The sequence below is a fragment of the Apus apus genome, chromosome 26 (assembly GCF_020740795.1).
Source record: "Apus apus isolate bApuApu2 chromosome 26, bApuApu2.pri.cur, whole genome shotgun sequence".
NCBI lineage: Eukaryota > Metazoa > Chordata > Aves > Apodiformes > Apodidae > Apus > Apus apus.
Window position 1 is genome coordinate 3,660,083 of NC_067307.1, and position 16,851 is coordinate 3,676,933.

General features: G+C 54.2%; 2 protein-coding genes across 4 annotated transcripts in view; one reads left to right on the forward strand and one right to left on the reverse strand.

Moving 5' to 3' along the window:
* Nucleotides 1–1,996: 1,996 nt before the first annotated feature.
* Nucleotides 1,997–3,636, reverse strand: TM2D2 (TM2 domain containing 2). Of its 2 annotated transcripts, XM_051640851.1 has the most exons (4): nucleotides 3,393–3,636; nucleotides 3,228–3,315; nucleotides 3,008–3,123; nucleotides 2,539–2,841 (listed from the first exon to the last, which is right to left on the reverse strand). In XM_051640851.1, the coding sequence occupies exons 1-4, from the start codon at nucleotides 3,596–3,598 to the stop codon at nucleotides 2,628–2,630; spliced, it is 624 nt and encodes a 207-aa protein (XP_051496811.1). In that variant the 5' UTR covers nucleotides 3,599–3,636; the 3' UTR covers nucleotides 2,539–2,627. The 2 variants fall into 2 exon arrangements, with proteins under 2 accessions (XP_051496810.1, XP_051496811.1); XM_051640850.1 differs by lacking the exon at nucleotides 3,008–3,123 and having other exon boundaries at nucleotides 1,997–2,841; nucleotides 3,393–3,617.
* Nucleotides 3,637–4,471: 835 nt separating this feature from the next.
* Nucleotides 4,472–16,851, forward strand: part of ADAM9 (ADAM metallopeptidase domain 9) — a 30,926-nt gene continuing 18,546 nt past the window's right edge. The window contains exons 1-2 of one of the 2 annotated variants that reach the window (XM_051640835.1): nucleotides 4,472–4,513; nucleotides 16,361–16,458. In XM_051640835.1, the coding sequence (XP_051496795.1) occupies nucleotides 4,501–4,513; nucleotides 16,361–16,458 (111 nt within the window). In that variant the 5' untranslated portion in view covers nucleotides 4,472–4,500. Of the gene's footprint in view, nucleotides 4,514–7,980; nucleotides 8,134–16,360; nucleotides 16,459–16,851 lie in introns of those variants that run through there. The other variant, XM_051640834.1, reaches the window with a different exon arrangement.

The following is a 16,851-nucleotide window of genomic DNA, read 5'->3' on the forward strand; positions in this document are numbered from 1 at the left end:
GGGGAACCTCACGGGGGTAGTGGGGGTGCTCCCCCGGGAAAGGGGAGCAGTGATGGTGCTGGGGGAGCTCTGGGGCTGCTGCAAGGGGCAAAGTCCTGCACTGAGGGGAGGATGAGGGGCTGTTGTGGCCTCTTAATTAAAAAAAAACCTTGATCTTGTTTGTCACTGCCAGAAAATGAGGGGCCAGAGCAGGGCAAGAGGCATCCCTGGCTCCTGGGGCGTGTGTTTGGTGAGGAACACAAGTCACAGCAGACCTGTCCATCTCCAGGCCACCTGCACCCTCCCAGCCCAAGGTGAGTTCAGTTTTGTTGCTGCTGCTCAGGCAGCTCCAGCTGTTGCAGCTTTGAGGTGGGCACGGGTGCTGCATCCAGGTCTGGGCTCCCCAGTTCAAGAGAGACAGGGAACTGCTGGGGAGAGTCCAGTGGAGGGGATCGGTGATGACTGGGGGACTGGAGCATCTCCCTTGTGAGATAGGGCTGAGAGAGCTGGGACAGTTCATCCTGGAGAAGAGAAGGCTGAGGGGGGACCTTATTAATGCCAGGAAGTATCTCAGGGTGGGTGCAGGGAGGATGGAGCCAGACTCTGCTCAGTAGTGCCCAGTGACAGGATGAGGGGCAATGGGCATGAGTTGGAATGCAGAAAGTTCCATTTAAATACAAGAAAAACTCTTTTCTGTGAGGGTGACAGAGCCCTGGGACAGGCTGCCCAGGGGGTTGTGGAGTTCCCTTCTCTGGAGATATTCAAGACCCCCATGGATGCAGCCCTGTGGGATGTGCTCCAGGTCATCCTGCTTTAGCAGGGGAGTTGGACTAGATGATCTCTAGAGGTCCCTTCCAACTCTGGCAGTTCCATAACTCCAGAGGGGTTCTGGGGGGCTGGCTGGGAGGTCCTGGCTCTCTTGGCCATTCCAGGAATACAGGCAGGAGGAAAGCTGAGGGATCAACCCCCTGGGGTTCCTCAGCAGGGTCCGTGACAGCCCCATAGATGGAAGGAATGTGAGGTCCTGCTGTTGGGCTGGCAGCTGCTGGGCTGAGGACATGGGGAGTTGTTAATGATTATGAGCTTTTGCACACAGGATTATTATTATTTTTCTTGCTCCCTGCATAATTTTTTCCCCACCGCAGGCTCTTCTGCCCTGTGGTTTCACTGGTCCAAAGAATGTGGCAGTTCCATGATGGAGCCTCCTCCCACCCCACTGCCCTGAGGCCCATGCAGAACTGCCAAGATCATATTATTTGTGACCTAAATGGGATCTAAACCCCATTCCCCAGAGAGGAGTTGTAATAAACCACAAACCAGAACTGGAATAGGCAGAATTCTCGGGCAGATTGAACCCTGTTGCAGCTCTGTTGGAGGCAGAAGTAAGACAGGCAGAAATTTGTCAAATGCCAAGGGCTGGAGGGTTTGCAGAACTGAGGGGAGAGTGCAGGTTTGCTCTATTTGCAGTCAAATGTGCCTGGATTTTTGCATATACAGATTTTGTCTGGTTCTGGCTGTGACTTTCTGCAGCTTCCTTTTCCCGTTTTAATTCAGCTCAGTGAGTTTTTCAGCCTGCAGCTGGTGGAGCTTCCTCTTTTGGGTGTGAGGCTGCTCAGAGCTCCTCTCCTCTCAGTGCCAGGGCTGACCAGCATGGAGGGAGTTACCCCTCAGCAGCTCCAGCCCCTTCCCAGCTCCCCAATAGCTCCCTGCTCTTCCCAGCAGCTCCCTATGGAAACGAGCCTTCTGCCACTAACGAGGCAAGGCTGGTGTTGGACAGTTTTGTAAAACACAAATGGTTGCCACTGGATAGATGTGGGCTTAAAGAATCCAACTGTCCAGCAGCAGGGAAAGGGAATGTGACCTGCTGCCACTGCAGCATGAGGGAATGAGTTTTGAAAAGCACTCCCTGTGAAGGGCAGGAGGGGAAACAGGTAATTTGAAATAGCACATGTAGTCCTGTGGGGTGGCTGCAGTGTCCCACGGGTGCTGTGTCTGCAACAGGAGCAGGGCAGGAGGGTTACACCAAGAGACTCCCCCTCAGAGGCTTCCACAGCCACTTTATTTGCTGCCTGCAGCTTTCCCTGCCAGCGGAGAGCAGGAGGGGATGTTCTCCAGAGGGTGCAGGTTCCACTGAATCCCCCCCCTCCCAGCTTCCCCTGCAGCCAGTGAACATAGTTTTAAACAAAAACTACAGAATTAGAGCTCATAGCTTTGCCACAATCTCTACAACATTGTGTTAACCTTAAAGGTTTGCAAAGTCTAGTGCCACAGAACCACAGCCCAGGGGCCTGTGACTCCATGTACATGGAGTCGGCTCCTTCCAGACTTTATTAAGCCTTGTTTGACCCCCTCTTTGCAAGGCCTGATTTCTTAAGCTGTCACTGCTTGTGGGCTAAATCCACATTATTTTAAACAAGCAAAATACATACTGAACCATTTTGTGTCCAAGGTTTGTGCAGAGGAATGAACAGGAATAGCTGTTCTGCACATGAAGTTTTACAGCTTTGTAAATCCACGTGTGTGAAGGCAGGATCTTCTGATGCTGCTGGACAAGCAGAGGAGCCTGTTTCCCAGTCCTGTGGGACAGCAGAGGATCCATCCCCTGCCCTGCACAGATGCTGCTGCTCTCTCAGGCCAGCCCTGCCCCCTCAGTACACGGTGCACCAGTTGCTGCCGTCGCTGGGCATCAGCCCCCCGGTGATGAGGAGGATCAGATCCACAAACCACCAGATCCCCAGCCCCCCCAGGGTCAGCAGCTTCCCCACTGCCGTCCCGGTGTGGCCCAGGCAGAAACGATCCACTCCGAAGCAACCCAGGAAAAACGAGTAGAGCAGAGTGGTTATGAAATAATGTCCGGTGTACCTGGAAGGGGAGAGGCGGGTCAGGGGGAGCTGGGGGGGGGGCCCCGCACCTCGGGGTGAGCCGGCCTCGCCCCGTTCCTTACGGCAGGGCTCCCTCCCGCGGGGGCCGAGGGCGGTGCAGGGCCCGGGGAGCGCGGCGGGGCCCGGGGGAGCGGAGCGGGGCCTACTTGACGCAGGGCCGGCCGCCCCGCAGGAAGCTCCGCGGCTCGGCGCACTCGATGCCGTCCAGCGCCCGGCACTGCACCCGCGTGTGGTCCACCTCGCCGTAGGCCTGTCCGCCGAACTGCGGGCAGCGCAGGCGGCCTGAGCCGCGGGCGGGGCCCCGGGGGTGACCCCGCCGGCAGCCAGGCCCGGCCGGGCCGCCCCCGCCCCTCGCCCGCCCCTCACCTTCACGCAGCCGTGGCCCAGCTCCTGCTGCGCCGTGGCGTTCCCGCCGTGATCCACCGGCTCCTCGCACTCCACGAACTCCTCGGGACTGCGGGGAAGGAGGGAGCGGTGAGAGGGGAGCGAGGCGGCCGCGTCCTCCCCGGCCCGGCCCGGCCCGGCGCTCACAGGTAGGTGCAGAGCACGAGCGGCGCCCGCGGGTCGGTGTAGGCCCAGGAGGCGGCGGGAGGCCCCGGGGCAGACTCCTCGGGCTCGGAGCTGTTGCGGGGGGCCCCGCGGGAGGCGCCGTGCAGCAGCAGCAGGTTGCCGAGCAGCAGCACGGCCTGGCCGCACAGCAGCGCGTAGCCCACCGGGCCGCCCCGCCGCGGCGCCATGGCGGCGCCCGCTGCTAGGAAACGCCGCGCGCGCCCCGCCCCCCGCGCCGCCAGCCAATGGGCGCTCGCCCTCCCGCCTCGGGGGCGGGAAGAAGCCGCTCGCAGCCAGTCAGAAGGAAGGCGGAATGAGTTACCGAGAGGCGAGGCGGAAGTGCGAGCCAGGCGAGGAGGTGATTGGCTACTGGGGAGGCCGGGCAGCCTATGGGCGAGGATAAGGGGCGGGACACCGGGGCTGGGCGTGGCCTCTCCCGTCCCGCGCTTCACCCCGGGGCCGCCGCCCGCGCTGAGGGGACCCGGGACCGGACCGGGGCTGCCCCCGCCCCCGCGCAGACCCCGGGCGGAGAGCGGGCTCCGTCCTTTCCCCGCGCCCGTCAGGTCCCGGGCTGCTGGTCCCGGTGCTCGGGGACCGTTCCCTGCGGGGGTGCTCGCCCCGCGCTGCCGGCGGCGGGAAGGGCCCCGGGCTCGGGGCTCGCTGCGGGCCCGGCTTCCCCTCGGCCCGGAGCGGCTCCGGTAGGCACGGGGAGCGGCTGGAGGAAGAGAGGGATCAGGCCAACAGCCCCCCGCAGCGGGAGGCCGGCAGCCCCGGTGTCCGGCGGCAGCCCCGGTGTCCGGCGGCAGCCCCGGTGTCCGGCGGCAGCCGGTAACGCCTTCCTGGGGGAGCTCTGGCTTGTTCCCGGTGCTTCACGAGGGCTGGGTGTTGGGGCTGCTCGAGCCGGGTTCCTGAGCCCTTTCTGGGGGAGAATTAGCGGTTCGTTGAAGCTGATGGCACACGCAGGTAGAGGACTGGAGACCGGGATCCTGCTGCGGATGCTCTGCATCTGGGTGAGCTGCTGCCTGGTCCCGTTAGTTTTCTTCTACCTCGTTAATCCCCCCCACCGTGTCCTGAGGTCATTAGACTGGAAATGCCAATGGCAGGTACGTAGCATTCATTAGCTCCTGCTGGCAGCCAGGCAAAACATGTCATTTGATAAGAATGCATTTGGGACAGAGCCATTTCCAGGGCTGGTGCCTGGGCTCACTGGTGCCGTGCTAAGGAGTGTGCTCCTGGGCCTGCCAGGTTGCTGCTGGCGACAGCAGGGAAGTCCTGACTGCACCCAAAATCCGTGGTGTGTCTTACTTACAGTGCCTGGAAGCAAACACCATGCACGTGGGATGTGGAGAGGATGTGGGAGCCAGCAGGGCTGGGGATGGAGGGAGAACATGACATGTCTGACTCTGCTATTTAAAGCCACTGTAACACGTTTAGCCAGTTTAGTTGGAGTGCTGATACCCTTGAGTCTGGCACAGGTACATGTTTGGCATTTGCTAGGACTGGGAGTGTAATGGCCAGCCCCAGCATGAGCATTTCTGAGAAATTTCTTGTTGGTTCTACAGTTTTGGCACTGAGAGCTGTGAAAATAACTGACAAACAGGAGATATGGTTTGGAGAATCCTTTCCCTCTCCTGTCCCCTGCCCTCACTGTCTGCTCGAGTGCAGTGTGGCTCGTGGACCCACAGCACAGCAGGGTCTCATCCTCATCCAGCTCACAAAGTGTCCCAGAACTCCACGAGTACCCATAAATACACAATTTACACCCTGACACACTGGACTGTGCTGCCACTCAGGGTATACGTCAGTGTTGCTCCCCTGAGAAACCAGAGCCAAGGTCTTGTAAAGCCTCCAAAGGGGACTGGCAGTGACAAAACACAAAGGAGGAAATGTCCCTGTGCCTGGGCTTTCCTCGCCACTGCAGAGGAGATCCAAAGGTCCTGGTTAGTTGCTGGTTGTTACATCTCAGGCCTTGCATTGTCCTCTTCCCTGCATTCCTCAGGAAGTGGGGCTCCTGTCTTGGGGTCCCACCTCCAGCCACAGGCAAGAGGACAGTGTCCCTGCTCTGTCCAGGGATGGTGGAATGCTTTTCCTTGAAAAACAGCTCCCCCTCCATTCCCCAGGCACTGAGTGAGGTCCTTTTCAGCATCTACCATATAAGTTTTGTCACCACACTGGATATTACTTTTCCTTTGGTGTAAATAGTTGGTTTTGCATCTTTTTGGCTCACCAGCATCACCAGTGAGGGATCTAAGCTGGGTCAGCTGTTGCACTGCATGGCTCACCCTTGTATCACCAATCTCCTGTGGAAATCCAGTGTCCTGCACACTTGTTTGGTTTCCATTTGTGTTTGGGGATTTTTTTAGTAAGTTCACTTGAAGGTATTTCCTGTTTCTGCCTTTATGCCTGTTTAAGAGACTATTGCTCCTATTCAAGCCTTTGGAATAATGAAGCATCCCAGTTTTAATATCTAGTAACCTCTAAGGCTTGTGTCTGCAATTGGTTTTCTCACTTTGCCTTATTCTGTTTGTAAAGTCTGTGCTGATGTCAGCCAACAGCCTGAATCCCAGTGCTTGCCTGTGAGGTTTCATTTGTCACTTGCAGAGCTCCAGGATTTAGTCGTTTGTTTCACTTGGTTCTTCTCCAAGAGCATCTTCACTGTGTCTGAGTAATGGTTCTGCTGATGTGGGCATCTCAGGTGGGCTTCAGCTGGGGGATCAGATCAGCAGTTCTCCAGATAGTTTGTTTCCAAAGTTAGCACATTTGCCTTTGACCCCAAACGTGTGTTCAGAAGCTGTCTGAGCTTTCCAGCCTTGATTCTGGTTAATTTCTGGAGCTTTGAGGTGTGTTGTCTTCAATTCCTTGTCTTGCAAGGCTATGATAGTAGCGGTGAGTGACAGGAGAATCCAGGGAGATTAATATGGCTCTTGCTAGATACAGACCTGGGGATCTCATGCCCTTCAGGCAGGAACCATAGGATGATTGATGTTTGTGTGTTATTTGTACAGTGGCAGCTGTATTTGATCCATGGTGTTATCCTAATCCATGGGAAGCCTGCATCTTGGGTAATGCTCAGCTTGTGGGCAGCACGGAGTGTTGCCTGGCTCAGCAGCTCTGTGCAGCTTCCATGAGGGTTGGAGATGTGTAACCTCTGTGTAGCGTCCAACATCAGGTGGGAATAACCCCTCTGTGTCCCCTGGCAGTTTTGCACCATCCAGCCTGCTGGCTTCCTCAGGCTGGGTCTGTCAGGATGTGTAAAACTGGCTTCTGAGGGTCAGGTTGTTGCCTCTTTCCAACAGGAATGGGAGGTTTTCTGGTTGCTGGAGGCTGTGAGGGGGAAACCTGAGTCATGGGTCAACTTTGGACAGCTCCTGAAAAAAATGGATGGAGGATTTTGGAATTCAAAGGGGCAAATGAGTCTTTCTGCTGTAATTGTTCACTGCAGAGACAGCAGGATAAAATCTCTTATAAAATCTTCAAGAATCATTGTTAAGGAGGGGGAGAAGACTTGTGCCAATTGCTCAGCCTCTTACGTGTTTATTAATGGCATCTTTTGCATTGTGTGTATTCAAAAGCAATTTCTAAAATGTCACAGAGGTGGGTCAGACCCCTGTGAGTGAGAAGGGGCTGGTTGGGTGTCTCTGGCTGGTGCCCTCGAGGGTGCTCACGCCTAGTTGTGCTGGTGGGATGTGTGGCCTTTGGTGTGAGGTATTTTGGCTGCACGTTTTGCTCAAGGGCAGCGACCTGCTCGGGAAAAGAGCACGGAGGCTCGAGGAATCCCGAGAAGTTCCACACTTGGAAAACCAGGAGAGGTTATTGGTAGCTGAGAAACTTGGTAACGTTGGGTTTTGTTTGTCTGGGCTCTGTACACTGCTAACCTCCGTGGCATGAGGGTGCTTCTCCATCACCCTTCTGTACCGTGACTGATGTGTCACACGCTGTTCGTTCCCTCTCCGGCAGGAAGACACGGTGCTCCTGGAGAGCCCTGGGAGCTGTTCCGGGGGTCACTGCGGTGCAAGCTGGAGCGATGCGAGAGGTGCCCGGAGCGCAGGGCAGCAGAGCCTGTGCCCGGGTCACTGTCGGGACCGTCGGTCTCTTCCCCACCCGTGTCCCGAGGTACCGCAGGTGCTCGGGTGAAGTTGTGTCTCCGTGTGCCCCGACTTTGTAACGGAGATTTCTGGACGGGAAGGCCCGAAGTCACAGCGTCCCTGGGCTGCGCTGGCACCCGCGGCTGCCACAGGCGTTCCCTCTGCGACTCGCTCGCCCCCGGGACCGAGTTGTTCTTCTCTCAGAAAGCGCAGGAAACGTGAGCGCTGGGCTCCTCCCGGGCCGGGACACCGGGGAGGCCTGGGGGTCCCTGCCCCTCGGGCTCTCCCTGCGCCCGCAGCCCGCGGGGCCGGTGCGCGGGGCGGTGTCCGGAGGCCCCGGTGCGGTGTCCCGAGATGCGGTGTCCGGAGGCCCCGGTGCGGTGTCCCGAGTTGCGGTGCTCCCCGCCCGCCGTCCCGCCCCGCCGCCAGCCCGGCCCCTCCCCGGGGCGGCGCGGCGCAGGCCCGGCCCGGCTCCATAAGGCCGCGGGGCCGCCGGCCGGACCCAGCGCCCCGGGCGGGAGGCGCGATGCGGACGCGGGGCGCCGTGGGCCGGGCCCGGGCGGCGCGGAGCTGCCTCTGCCTCCTCCTGCCGCTGCTGCTGCCGCCGGGGGCCGCGCCCGGGCAGCCGGGCCGCGCGGGTGAGTGCGGCGGGGCCTGGGCCCGCATCCCCTCCCTCCTTTCGGCCGGGCCGCTCCGGCCCCATCTCCCCTCCCTTCCCTGTCCCGTTCCTTGTCCCGTTCCCCGTCCCCAGCCGGGGCGTTTGGCCGCCCCTTCCCTCCTTGCAGGCTGGCAGGGCCCGGCCTGGCCCCAGGGCTGGCAGGTGGGCTGGGAGCCCCCCCCACTTTGCGGGAGCGGGGGGTCCTGCCGGGCGGTCCCCGTGGATCCCCACGCGCGGGCAGGGCACGCTCAGGGTCGCGGCGCGGGGGTCACAGGTGTCTGCGGGGCGGCAGGAGGGCGCTGAGGATGTCAACACAGCCTGGGCCCGGCCCGGCACCGCCTCTGCCAGAACGTTCCTGGTGAACGTTCCGTGTGGTCTGAGGTGCAGCGGAGGGACCGAGAGGACAGCGAGGCCTTTGTCTTCGCCCCGGAAGGCGGGGCGGCAGTCCCGGCCGGTGAGCTGGCCGGCTCCCCGTACACCTGCTGGGGTTTGCGGGGCCCGCGGCCCCCGGGAGTGGCGGGGCAGCCCGTGCTCCCGACCCGCTCCTGGCGACGGGGGTGCGGGGGGAGACCCTGCGGTGGGCAGCTCGGTCACCAGTCTCAGGAGCGGGTGTGAGCAGATCCTGGGCACAGCCACGGGATTTCGCTGCCCAGAGGCTGTTTGTTTTCTGTGTGGGGGTGAATAGAACACTTGCATCGTTTCCGTGGAGTTCGAGGGGAGCTGAGCCTTCCCCCCCTGCCTTCGGGTGGCCTCAGCCGTCGTGCAGCCAGGGCACTGCTGGGCCTGGCCGGGTCTGCGTCCCGGGCAGGGGCTCACACATCACAGGCCATCACCGCCAGACACCCTGCTCACCCTGTGGGCTTTTAACCATGCTGTGCTGTCTTTATGGGCGGTTCATGAATTGAAACCCTTGTTTAATGGGCTTTTATGATGCTGATTCTCATGCTGTATGTATATCTGACAGCCTGAACCATCTCTACTGTCATTTTCTTCTTGCTGAAGGGCTATATGCACTGTGTTAAACTGTGTTTATCGTTAATGCGTAAGACTTCCTAATTGAGGAAACTTCTCTAAAACTGATGTTGATGCTGTTGAAGCAGGGCTCCCGTGGTGGGTGTCCCTCCCTGAGGGACTGGGTTCTGTGAATCTCTTGCCTCTCGCTCGGCGCGTTGTTCCTGGCGGTTGTGAGCTGTGTGAGAGATGGGAGACAAGCTTTACCAGGCGCCTGCTGGCTGGAGGTGGAGGGAGCTGCCTTGCCAGGGCAACGAGGAGCAAAGATTCAAATGGTGCATCTCCAGGATATTGGGTGCTTGTGCTCCCAGTGGGCTGGTCGGTGTTTTGAGGAGTGATGCTTTACTTCTTAGCAAAGGGTGAGAAGAAGTACAGGTCTCTGAGTTACTGGTGGTGGATGATAGTGTTCCTCTTGGCCTGCTGAAGTTCCTGTCCTGGTTAAAAATGCCAAATTTGCAATGAAGTATAATGGACCTTCTCTCTTGGGTCTGAGCAGGAAGGAGAGGGGCGAAACGAGTTACCTGTTTCAGTTTGTCCTAACTTTTGGTTTGGAATGTACGTGCTTTGGAGACTCCCCCAATAAAGAGGGATACAAGGCAGATAAGGGTGTTACCGGAAACTGCTAATTGAAGAGTCCTGAATGAACGTAATCATCTAGTGATGTGGAGCCTTAGGAGACTTGTACAGGGCAGGTTTTCCGGTGTCCGTGGAGGCCTCAGCGTTATAAATCCATCAAGAAACTGTGGGCATTGTCACAGCAGGGACTGTGGTTTTTGCTCCTTGGTCTCTTCCCTGATACTTGGTGTCACACACACAGGGATGTTCTAGCCATGCTTTGCCAGTTTTGAAAGGAATTCTTGGGAGATGCAATGTTTGGTTAAGATAATTCCTTTGTTCGGCTCATGAGAAGCACAGCACTGCCTCACCCATGTTTCAACAAATCATTCAGCAGAGTAAAGAGGGTTTTTGTGGTTATTTCCTCCATGTGAAGAATAGAAAGAGGAAAGAAATTTCATTGTAGCTGATGTTGTCTCTTGTAGTGCTTTTTTTTGTATTTTGGAAAGAGGAAGTTTGAAACATGACTTTGTAGTTTTTGCATGTCTCTGTCACTGATTTCTCAAGCTAAAATTAAAAAAAAAAAAAATCCTCAAAGTTTATTTGTTCCTCTCTGCCAAGCTCAGTTATAGAATTTGTGTTGTGTGGTTTCCTTTGACGGCCAAATTTAAAGATAGTGACATCTCCAAAGAGGACCATTCCCACGAACCTCCCCTGTGTGTGGAGCTGACATCTGCACAGCTGAGACCTGGAGGAAGTGCGTGGGCTCTGGGGCCAGGGGCTCCTCTCCCTGGGCAAGGAAAAGGGTGGAAGGGCAGAGATGTGTCCTGTGAGATTAATCATCTTGCACCAGAGGATAGGGTGACTTTGCTCTGTTCCTCCTTGCAAGAAGGTTCCAAGGTGGAGAGGATGTTGTGACAGCACCAGAGGAGCGATAGTCCTTTGTGTGGAACAAGAGTAGCTGTTGTCTTACAGAAAAATTAGTGTGTCTGTTGTAAGGGCAGAAGGAATAGCAAGAGTCTAGACAGGAAATACTTACAGCATAGGCCAGGATTTCAGCAAGAGGGAGGTAAGAATTCTCTAGGAAATATTGCTGTAGAAGAGCTTGGGATCCTCATTAACATCCAACATTCCCAGTAAAATACCAGGTGAAGTTACAGTCACCACTCTTGCCAGCTGTGATGTTAAACAAATATTCCAGGTGAGGAATAAATCAAGTAGATAAATTTGTTTCTCTTGCTGCGATAGCTGGTCATCTTTTCCTACCATCTAAAGAGGAACTGTGACACAAGGAGACCTTCTTGGTCTGAAGATTTAAAGCAGGAAAGGGAGGAGACAAGAGTCACAAGGAGGAGTAACCTGTAGAAGAGCAGCTGGCCAGATGTTCCCAGTGCTTTGAAGACAGAGCACCACCAAGGCACTCTTTATCCTTTGAGGTATGGGAGGAGCTGAAACTGCTGGCTTCATAGGAAATGTTGCTACTTTTAGCAGAAGACTTGTTAGCTTAGTGTTTTGTATAAATCCCTAAATATTTTTAAGAGGGCTTGGATAATATTTACACAGTGAAACTGAAGGAGATTTTTGCTTCCCGTAATCCTAAGAGTAAATCTCACTAGAGCTGTCAGTGGAAAGGTCAGCTGCACCTAAAAATGCTTCTCCTGGTATGTAATCGATTGAAGAGAGACACTGAAGAAGTCATGGGTGGTTTACATGTCATTCTGGAAAAAGATCTGTAGCCAGTTCACACAAGTTTCTCCTCAGAAGGATTTCTTGGCAAAGTCTCTCGTGGTTTGGACAGTGGGATGCAGAGGATCTGCACTGAGCCTGGAGCTGGACCCTGCCAGTGGGAGGGGATTCGGGATCCCTGGAGAAGGGATTGTCCTGATCATGTGGGCACCTGAGAAATGCCTGGCAGAAGGATGCAGCTTGAAAGGATGGATGCAAAGTTCTGCTGAGGTGGAAATGATTGTCTGCACAAATATGAGAGGGTGAAAAATAGGGAGCAGGAGCTTGTTGGCAGGAAATGAAGTGGGTGTTAGAGTTGGTGAAAGGATGTGTGATTCAGCCCTGCTGCCTGTTCGGAAGAAAGATGGACCTGTGGAGATACTGAAACACAGAAAGTATATGAGCCTTGGTACCCGTGAGGTCTCGCTGGGCTGTTGTGTCCTGGTTTGGCTCCTTTCTCAGAACAGGTATGGTCATGAGTGGTCAGAGATCTAAGGAACAGAATCCACAAGGAAATACTGAATATTGGCCTTTACGTGGTTGAAGGAAAGGAGAGGGGGAGCTGGACAGCACACTTGGAAAATCTAAATATGTGCAAACAGACAGAAGGGGACTAAACTGTCCAACTCCTTTGGGGTTTAGAGCTAGGGCCTAAAACATGGTGAGAGAAGTTGGCTGGATACCAGGCATGTTTGTTGGAGATGTGTGTGTGCAGAGCTGATGCTACCCTGGGACCTGAGGATGGACCTGGTGGCTGCGTCAAGCTTTTGACACTTTTGGTGAGCAATTCACTGCCTAACTGTCCCATGAGTGGTGCAGCTGACCTGTTCTATTAATTGTAATCAATTAGAGCAATGGTTATTTAATGAGTTTGTGTATTTAATGCTTTAGCAAAGGGCGTCTTTTGACTCAGGCACACACAGCTAATAGAAGGTTAGAGCTCCTGACAGCTAACTAGGTTGATATGGTTTTGGTCAAGCTTTTATGTTTATAATGGATGCAGGGATGGGATAAATCCACGGAGAACATTAGCAATGCCTTACTGTGGTGTGGTGCTGGGTGTTTTTCCTGGCTCTATTTCCACTCTCATTTAGGGACTTGAGTAAATTCAAGTGAATACAAGTAGATGATCACACAGGCATCCTCTCTGAGGTTCACTGATAGCTTGAACAACTTTGGGTAGTGACAGAGGAATGTCGGTGTTCATCTAGCTCATTGTCCAGAATGATGCCCTTTGGTGTCACTGGTGATGCTGAAAGCAGTGGGGGACCCAAAAGGGAGGTCAGAGCAGAAGCTGAGCCCCCAGTCCTGTGCTGCTGGGCCCTGTGCAGCTGCTGCCGGGCTGGGTCTGAGCCTTGTCTCCCCAAATCACATCCTTCTGCTTGGTCTGGGAAGGGGGGTTTTGCACGTTCCTCATTTGCAGCCAGAGCTGCTGAGCTCTGGACATGTGCTGAGGAGCTTGTTTTTGTGAAATGAGTTTGTTTTGTGGTGTAGTGGCCTACAGTCTGATCTGTTTCCATTTGTTTCCGGGTGTATCATTGACCTCACTTGAGTGGGCTTGAGAGGGAGTTATGATAAAAGATGGGTGCTAATAGGGGGGTATTTCTGTGGCGAGCTGGCACTTTGCAGGCCTGCTGAGGTCTGTGAAGATGGGAGATGCAACTTGACAGGGAAGAGTCGGGGGTGAATCCCCCAGCAGCTTCCCTCAGTGCCTGGAGAGGCCCAGTTGCCACAACACGATCCAGTGGTTTTCGAGCTCCCGCATGCCCAGGGAACGTGCACCAAATTCCTGCTGTGGGTTTGGGGCGGGGAGGGGAAGGTGATTCACATCTTCCTAGTTGCTTCCAGTGCTTCGTAATTAAAGGCAATCTTTAATGAGACAAGGTAAATGCAGTGACCACAGTTGTTTTTTTTGTCCTTGGAAATCCAATCTCAAGTAGAGTTACGCCCAAGCATGGGTGATAAGCAGGACATTCCCGGGGGTGACGTGTAGGACAGCTCAGCTTGGAGCCATGGCCAGTGGCAGGAAGCACCTGAATCCAAGAAATCCTGCAAGTTGCTGAAAAACTTACTGCTGACTACTGTGCTTGAGAACCATGCTTAAATACAGGGCAATGAAGTTTCTCAAAAGGGGGTTGATACAAAGCTAGAAAAAATAGCATATCACAGGAAAACTGGATATAAGTATCTTCAGATATCTTATGTGGAAAACAGCTGAGTATCTGGGTTTGGTTTTTGCTGTCACTTCTGTCTTTCCCAAATTGCTATGAATTAATCACCTTTTCTGTGTGCTGAAATGCATGGATGAATTCCCATGAATAGTCACATCTTAGCATCTTCCTACTGAAGTGACTGCAGGACCATACCTGATAGTGCCCTCACAGCTTGCTGGGGCCTGGCAGTGATCTAGGCTTCTGTGGTAGCTGCCAACTGCCTTGTCCTTGCTGCAATTTCACCTTGTGCTAATTAGGTCAGACTGAGTGTGCTTTTCTTCCCTGGACAAGATAAGGTCTGAACGTGTCAGTCACTGGAAGGAGCGCTGCGTGCTTGGGAGGACTGAGGTGGCCAGTGGAAGTAGGTTCTGCATAAAGCCAGGGTGAGTGCCATGGAGATTCCTGCTGCGACGGATGTTTTTGTCGTGGGGTGCTGAGGAAGGGCTATGCTGTGCTTTCAGCCACTGCTGAGTGGTTTTGTCCTGGTGAGAGTCCCACAAAACAAACTCATCTCTTCTGCACATCAGCAGGAGTGTTGTCAGTTTGATCTGTTTGAAACATGGAGAAAGAGGGTGTTTCTGACAGAAGGGCAAAGAGAACTGAAAGTTAAAGGGAAGCAATTTGCATTAAGTTCAAACTTTTGATGTCTTGGCTGCTTTTCTCTTCAGTTCCTCTAGAAAGCAAGGTGGTGCCTTCCTGCCCTTACATTTTAGCTTGTGCTCATAGAAAGCACTTTGTTAAGCAAGACAAACACCTCTCTTCCTCTGGTGAATTGTGCCCACATTAGGCAGTAATGGGAAGAGAAGAATAAGGCCTTGTACCTGAAACCAGCTTCCAAACTGGAGATGTTGAAAGATGGAAGGAGAGCAGAAAGTGGGGGCAGAGCTGTTCAGAGAGTTGAAGATTATGCTCTCTCTGTGCTGCTTCTGTAAGAACAAACCTCAGAGCTGCACTCTTCCCAGAAATCCCTCCCAGCTTTGCTAGCTTTGTATGATGATTCACTCCTTTGTCTTCTGCTTCCAAGCTGCTTTTGGGGAGGCACGCTGGTTTCTGAGCACCACGAAGATTAACCAAGCCCTGATGTTTCTCTGTCCTGAGGGAGTCTCCAGAACTGCCCAAATGTCACAGAGTCCCATCCCTGCAGGCACTTCTGGGCAGCAGTGGGGAAGTAACAAGCGCAGAGCTGTGTAGTGCAGGAGCTCAGGACCAGACACAAGCAAAATGTGTGGCTGGAAATGACACATGTAGAGAAGTGATTTGCCCGAGTGTGCTCTTGTGGTGGTTTGTCCCAGGGAACGGAACAGCCCTTTCCTCCCCTATTTTTGGGCCAAGGATGTATTTATTCACTCCACTTTCTGTAGCCTGTCAACACAAGGGCTATTTTCAGGAAGTTTATCTCTGCTTTTTAATTACCTTTTTTCTAACAGTCACTGTAATTAATGAAAGTTCTGCTGTGGCATAAGTATGATGTTATTTCTTGAGAAGCAGCACAGCTCTGCCGGTGGGACACACTTGTGGTGTTACAGGCAGGGGGGCACTGCAGGGCATCTGTGTTCTCCGAGGGGGACAAACGTGCTGCGACAGGAGAGGAGTTGAGAGCAGTCGAGCTGCTTTCACTTCTCCTTTGGGGCACGGCTGGAAGCAGTGCAGGAGCAGCAGCTCTGCAGGATGCAAGGTGGGGAAGCTCAGGCTGCTCCGATGAGCTCACTGATTCCATTGCCATGAGCTAGGAAAACTGCTGCTCTTAATCCTGCCTGCAAGCCCAGGCAGCCAACCTCCTGCTTCCCAAGGGAGCAGCACCCGAGCCAGGCACCAGCAGACAGGGGCTGTTGATGGGAAAAGTCACTTACATGTGCAATTTATTACTGTTTACACAGTCGATATGGAGCAGTTGCTGGCAAAAACTGATGCCTTATAAAGGAAACTTGGACCGTAGACTTCTGTTTAGTCCAGAGGATCTGCCTGATGTTGCATATGCAAATCATCTATAAAGTGATCTGCAAAAGGCCACTTTGTTGCATGTGTTTATAAAAACAAATGAGGTGGAACAAGGTCCTTCAGAGCTCTCTAAGAACATAATGAGTGGTCCTGGCCTTGTGTCAGGAGTTTGAATGTGCTGTGCAGGGCCAGGGCATTGCGCTGAGCTCTGCAGGACAGGCTGCGTGCTGGGAGGCAGTGAGGAGCTCTGGGGGCCTGGGAGCTCCTCTGGACCCTGGGAGCTCTTCTGGAACTGGTGGCCAACCTGCTCCTGCCATTCTGCAGCTTTGCAGCACAGGACACCTGGTTTTGACACTGTCTTTCTGTGTGTCCTTGAACAAGTTCTCTCTGTGCTGACCTGCTTTGTTAAATGCTGTGATTCCTGCTGATGAAAGGTGGTAGTGAAATGGATACTTGTCAGGCAGCAATTGGAATGTGGAGCTTCCAATTTCAAACCTTCTGGTAAACCTCTGCTGTGTGTGTGTTGTTTTCTCTGGCCTTTTACAAGGCAATCCAGGTGTGCTTTGCTCTGCTCTCCTGTGTGCAGCAGGGCCTTGGGCCCAGCAGCCCAGTTTCAGGGTCTGTGATAAGATGGAGACCTGCACTGGAGTTGCAGGCTGCCCTTTCCTGCTGAATTGGCTTTTACTGAAATATAATTTACTTTCTTGTGCCTTATCCTTCTATTTGCTTTGTTCCCTTAGCCAGTGTTTCTGTTCTGCTTCCTAGGTTTCCAGCAGGTTTCCCTGTTGTCTTCCTATGAAGTTGTAATCCCACAGAGGTTGGGAAGAGACCGGCGAGAGGCTTCCAATGTCTCCTCAGTGCAGGTACTGGGCAGTCTGAAAAATGCCTTCAGTTTAGTATCTACTTCCTAATGAGGTTCACCCAAAACTGACCCAAAATTCTCTCATCCTGCAGCAAACAAGTATCCATCCTTACAGAAGGTGTTGCCCCTGGCATTCCCTTTAGTTGGGTTACAGTCAGTACCTCCCTGCTCTCCTGAGGTTAAAGTTGCCGCAATGGATTTTTGATCCAGGTGTGAAAGTTGCATGATGCGAGTTGTTAAGCACTGGGATGAGTTTTGGGGAGGTGGTGGAATCATAATCATGGGAGATGCTCAAAGTCTGACTGGAGAAGGCCCTGAGCAGCCTGGGCCAACTCTTGACCAGCCCTGCTTTAAGCGTGGGGTCACAATAGACACCCTGCACAGGTACTGTGTG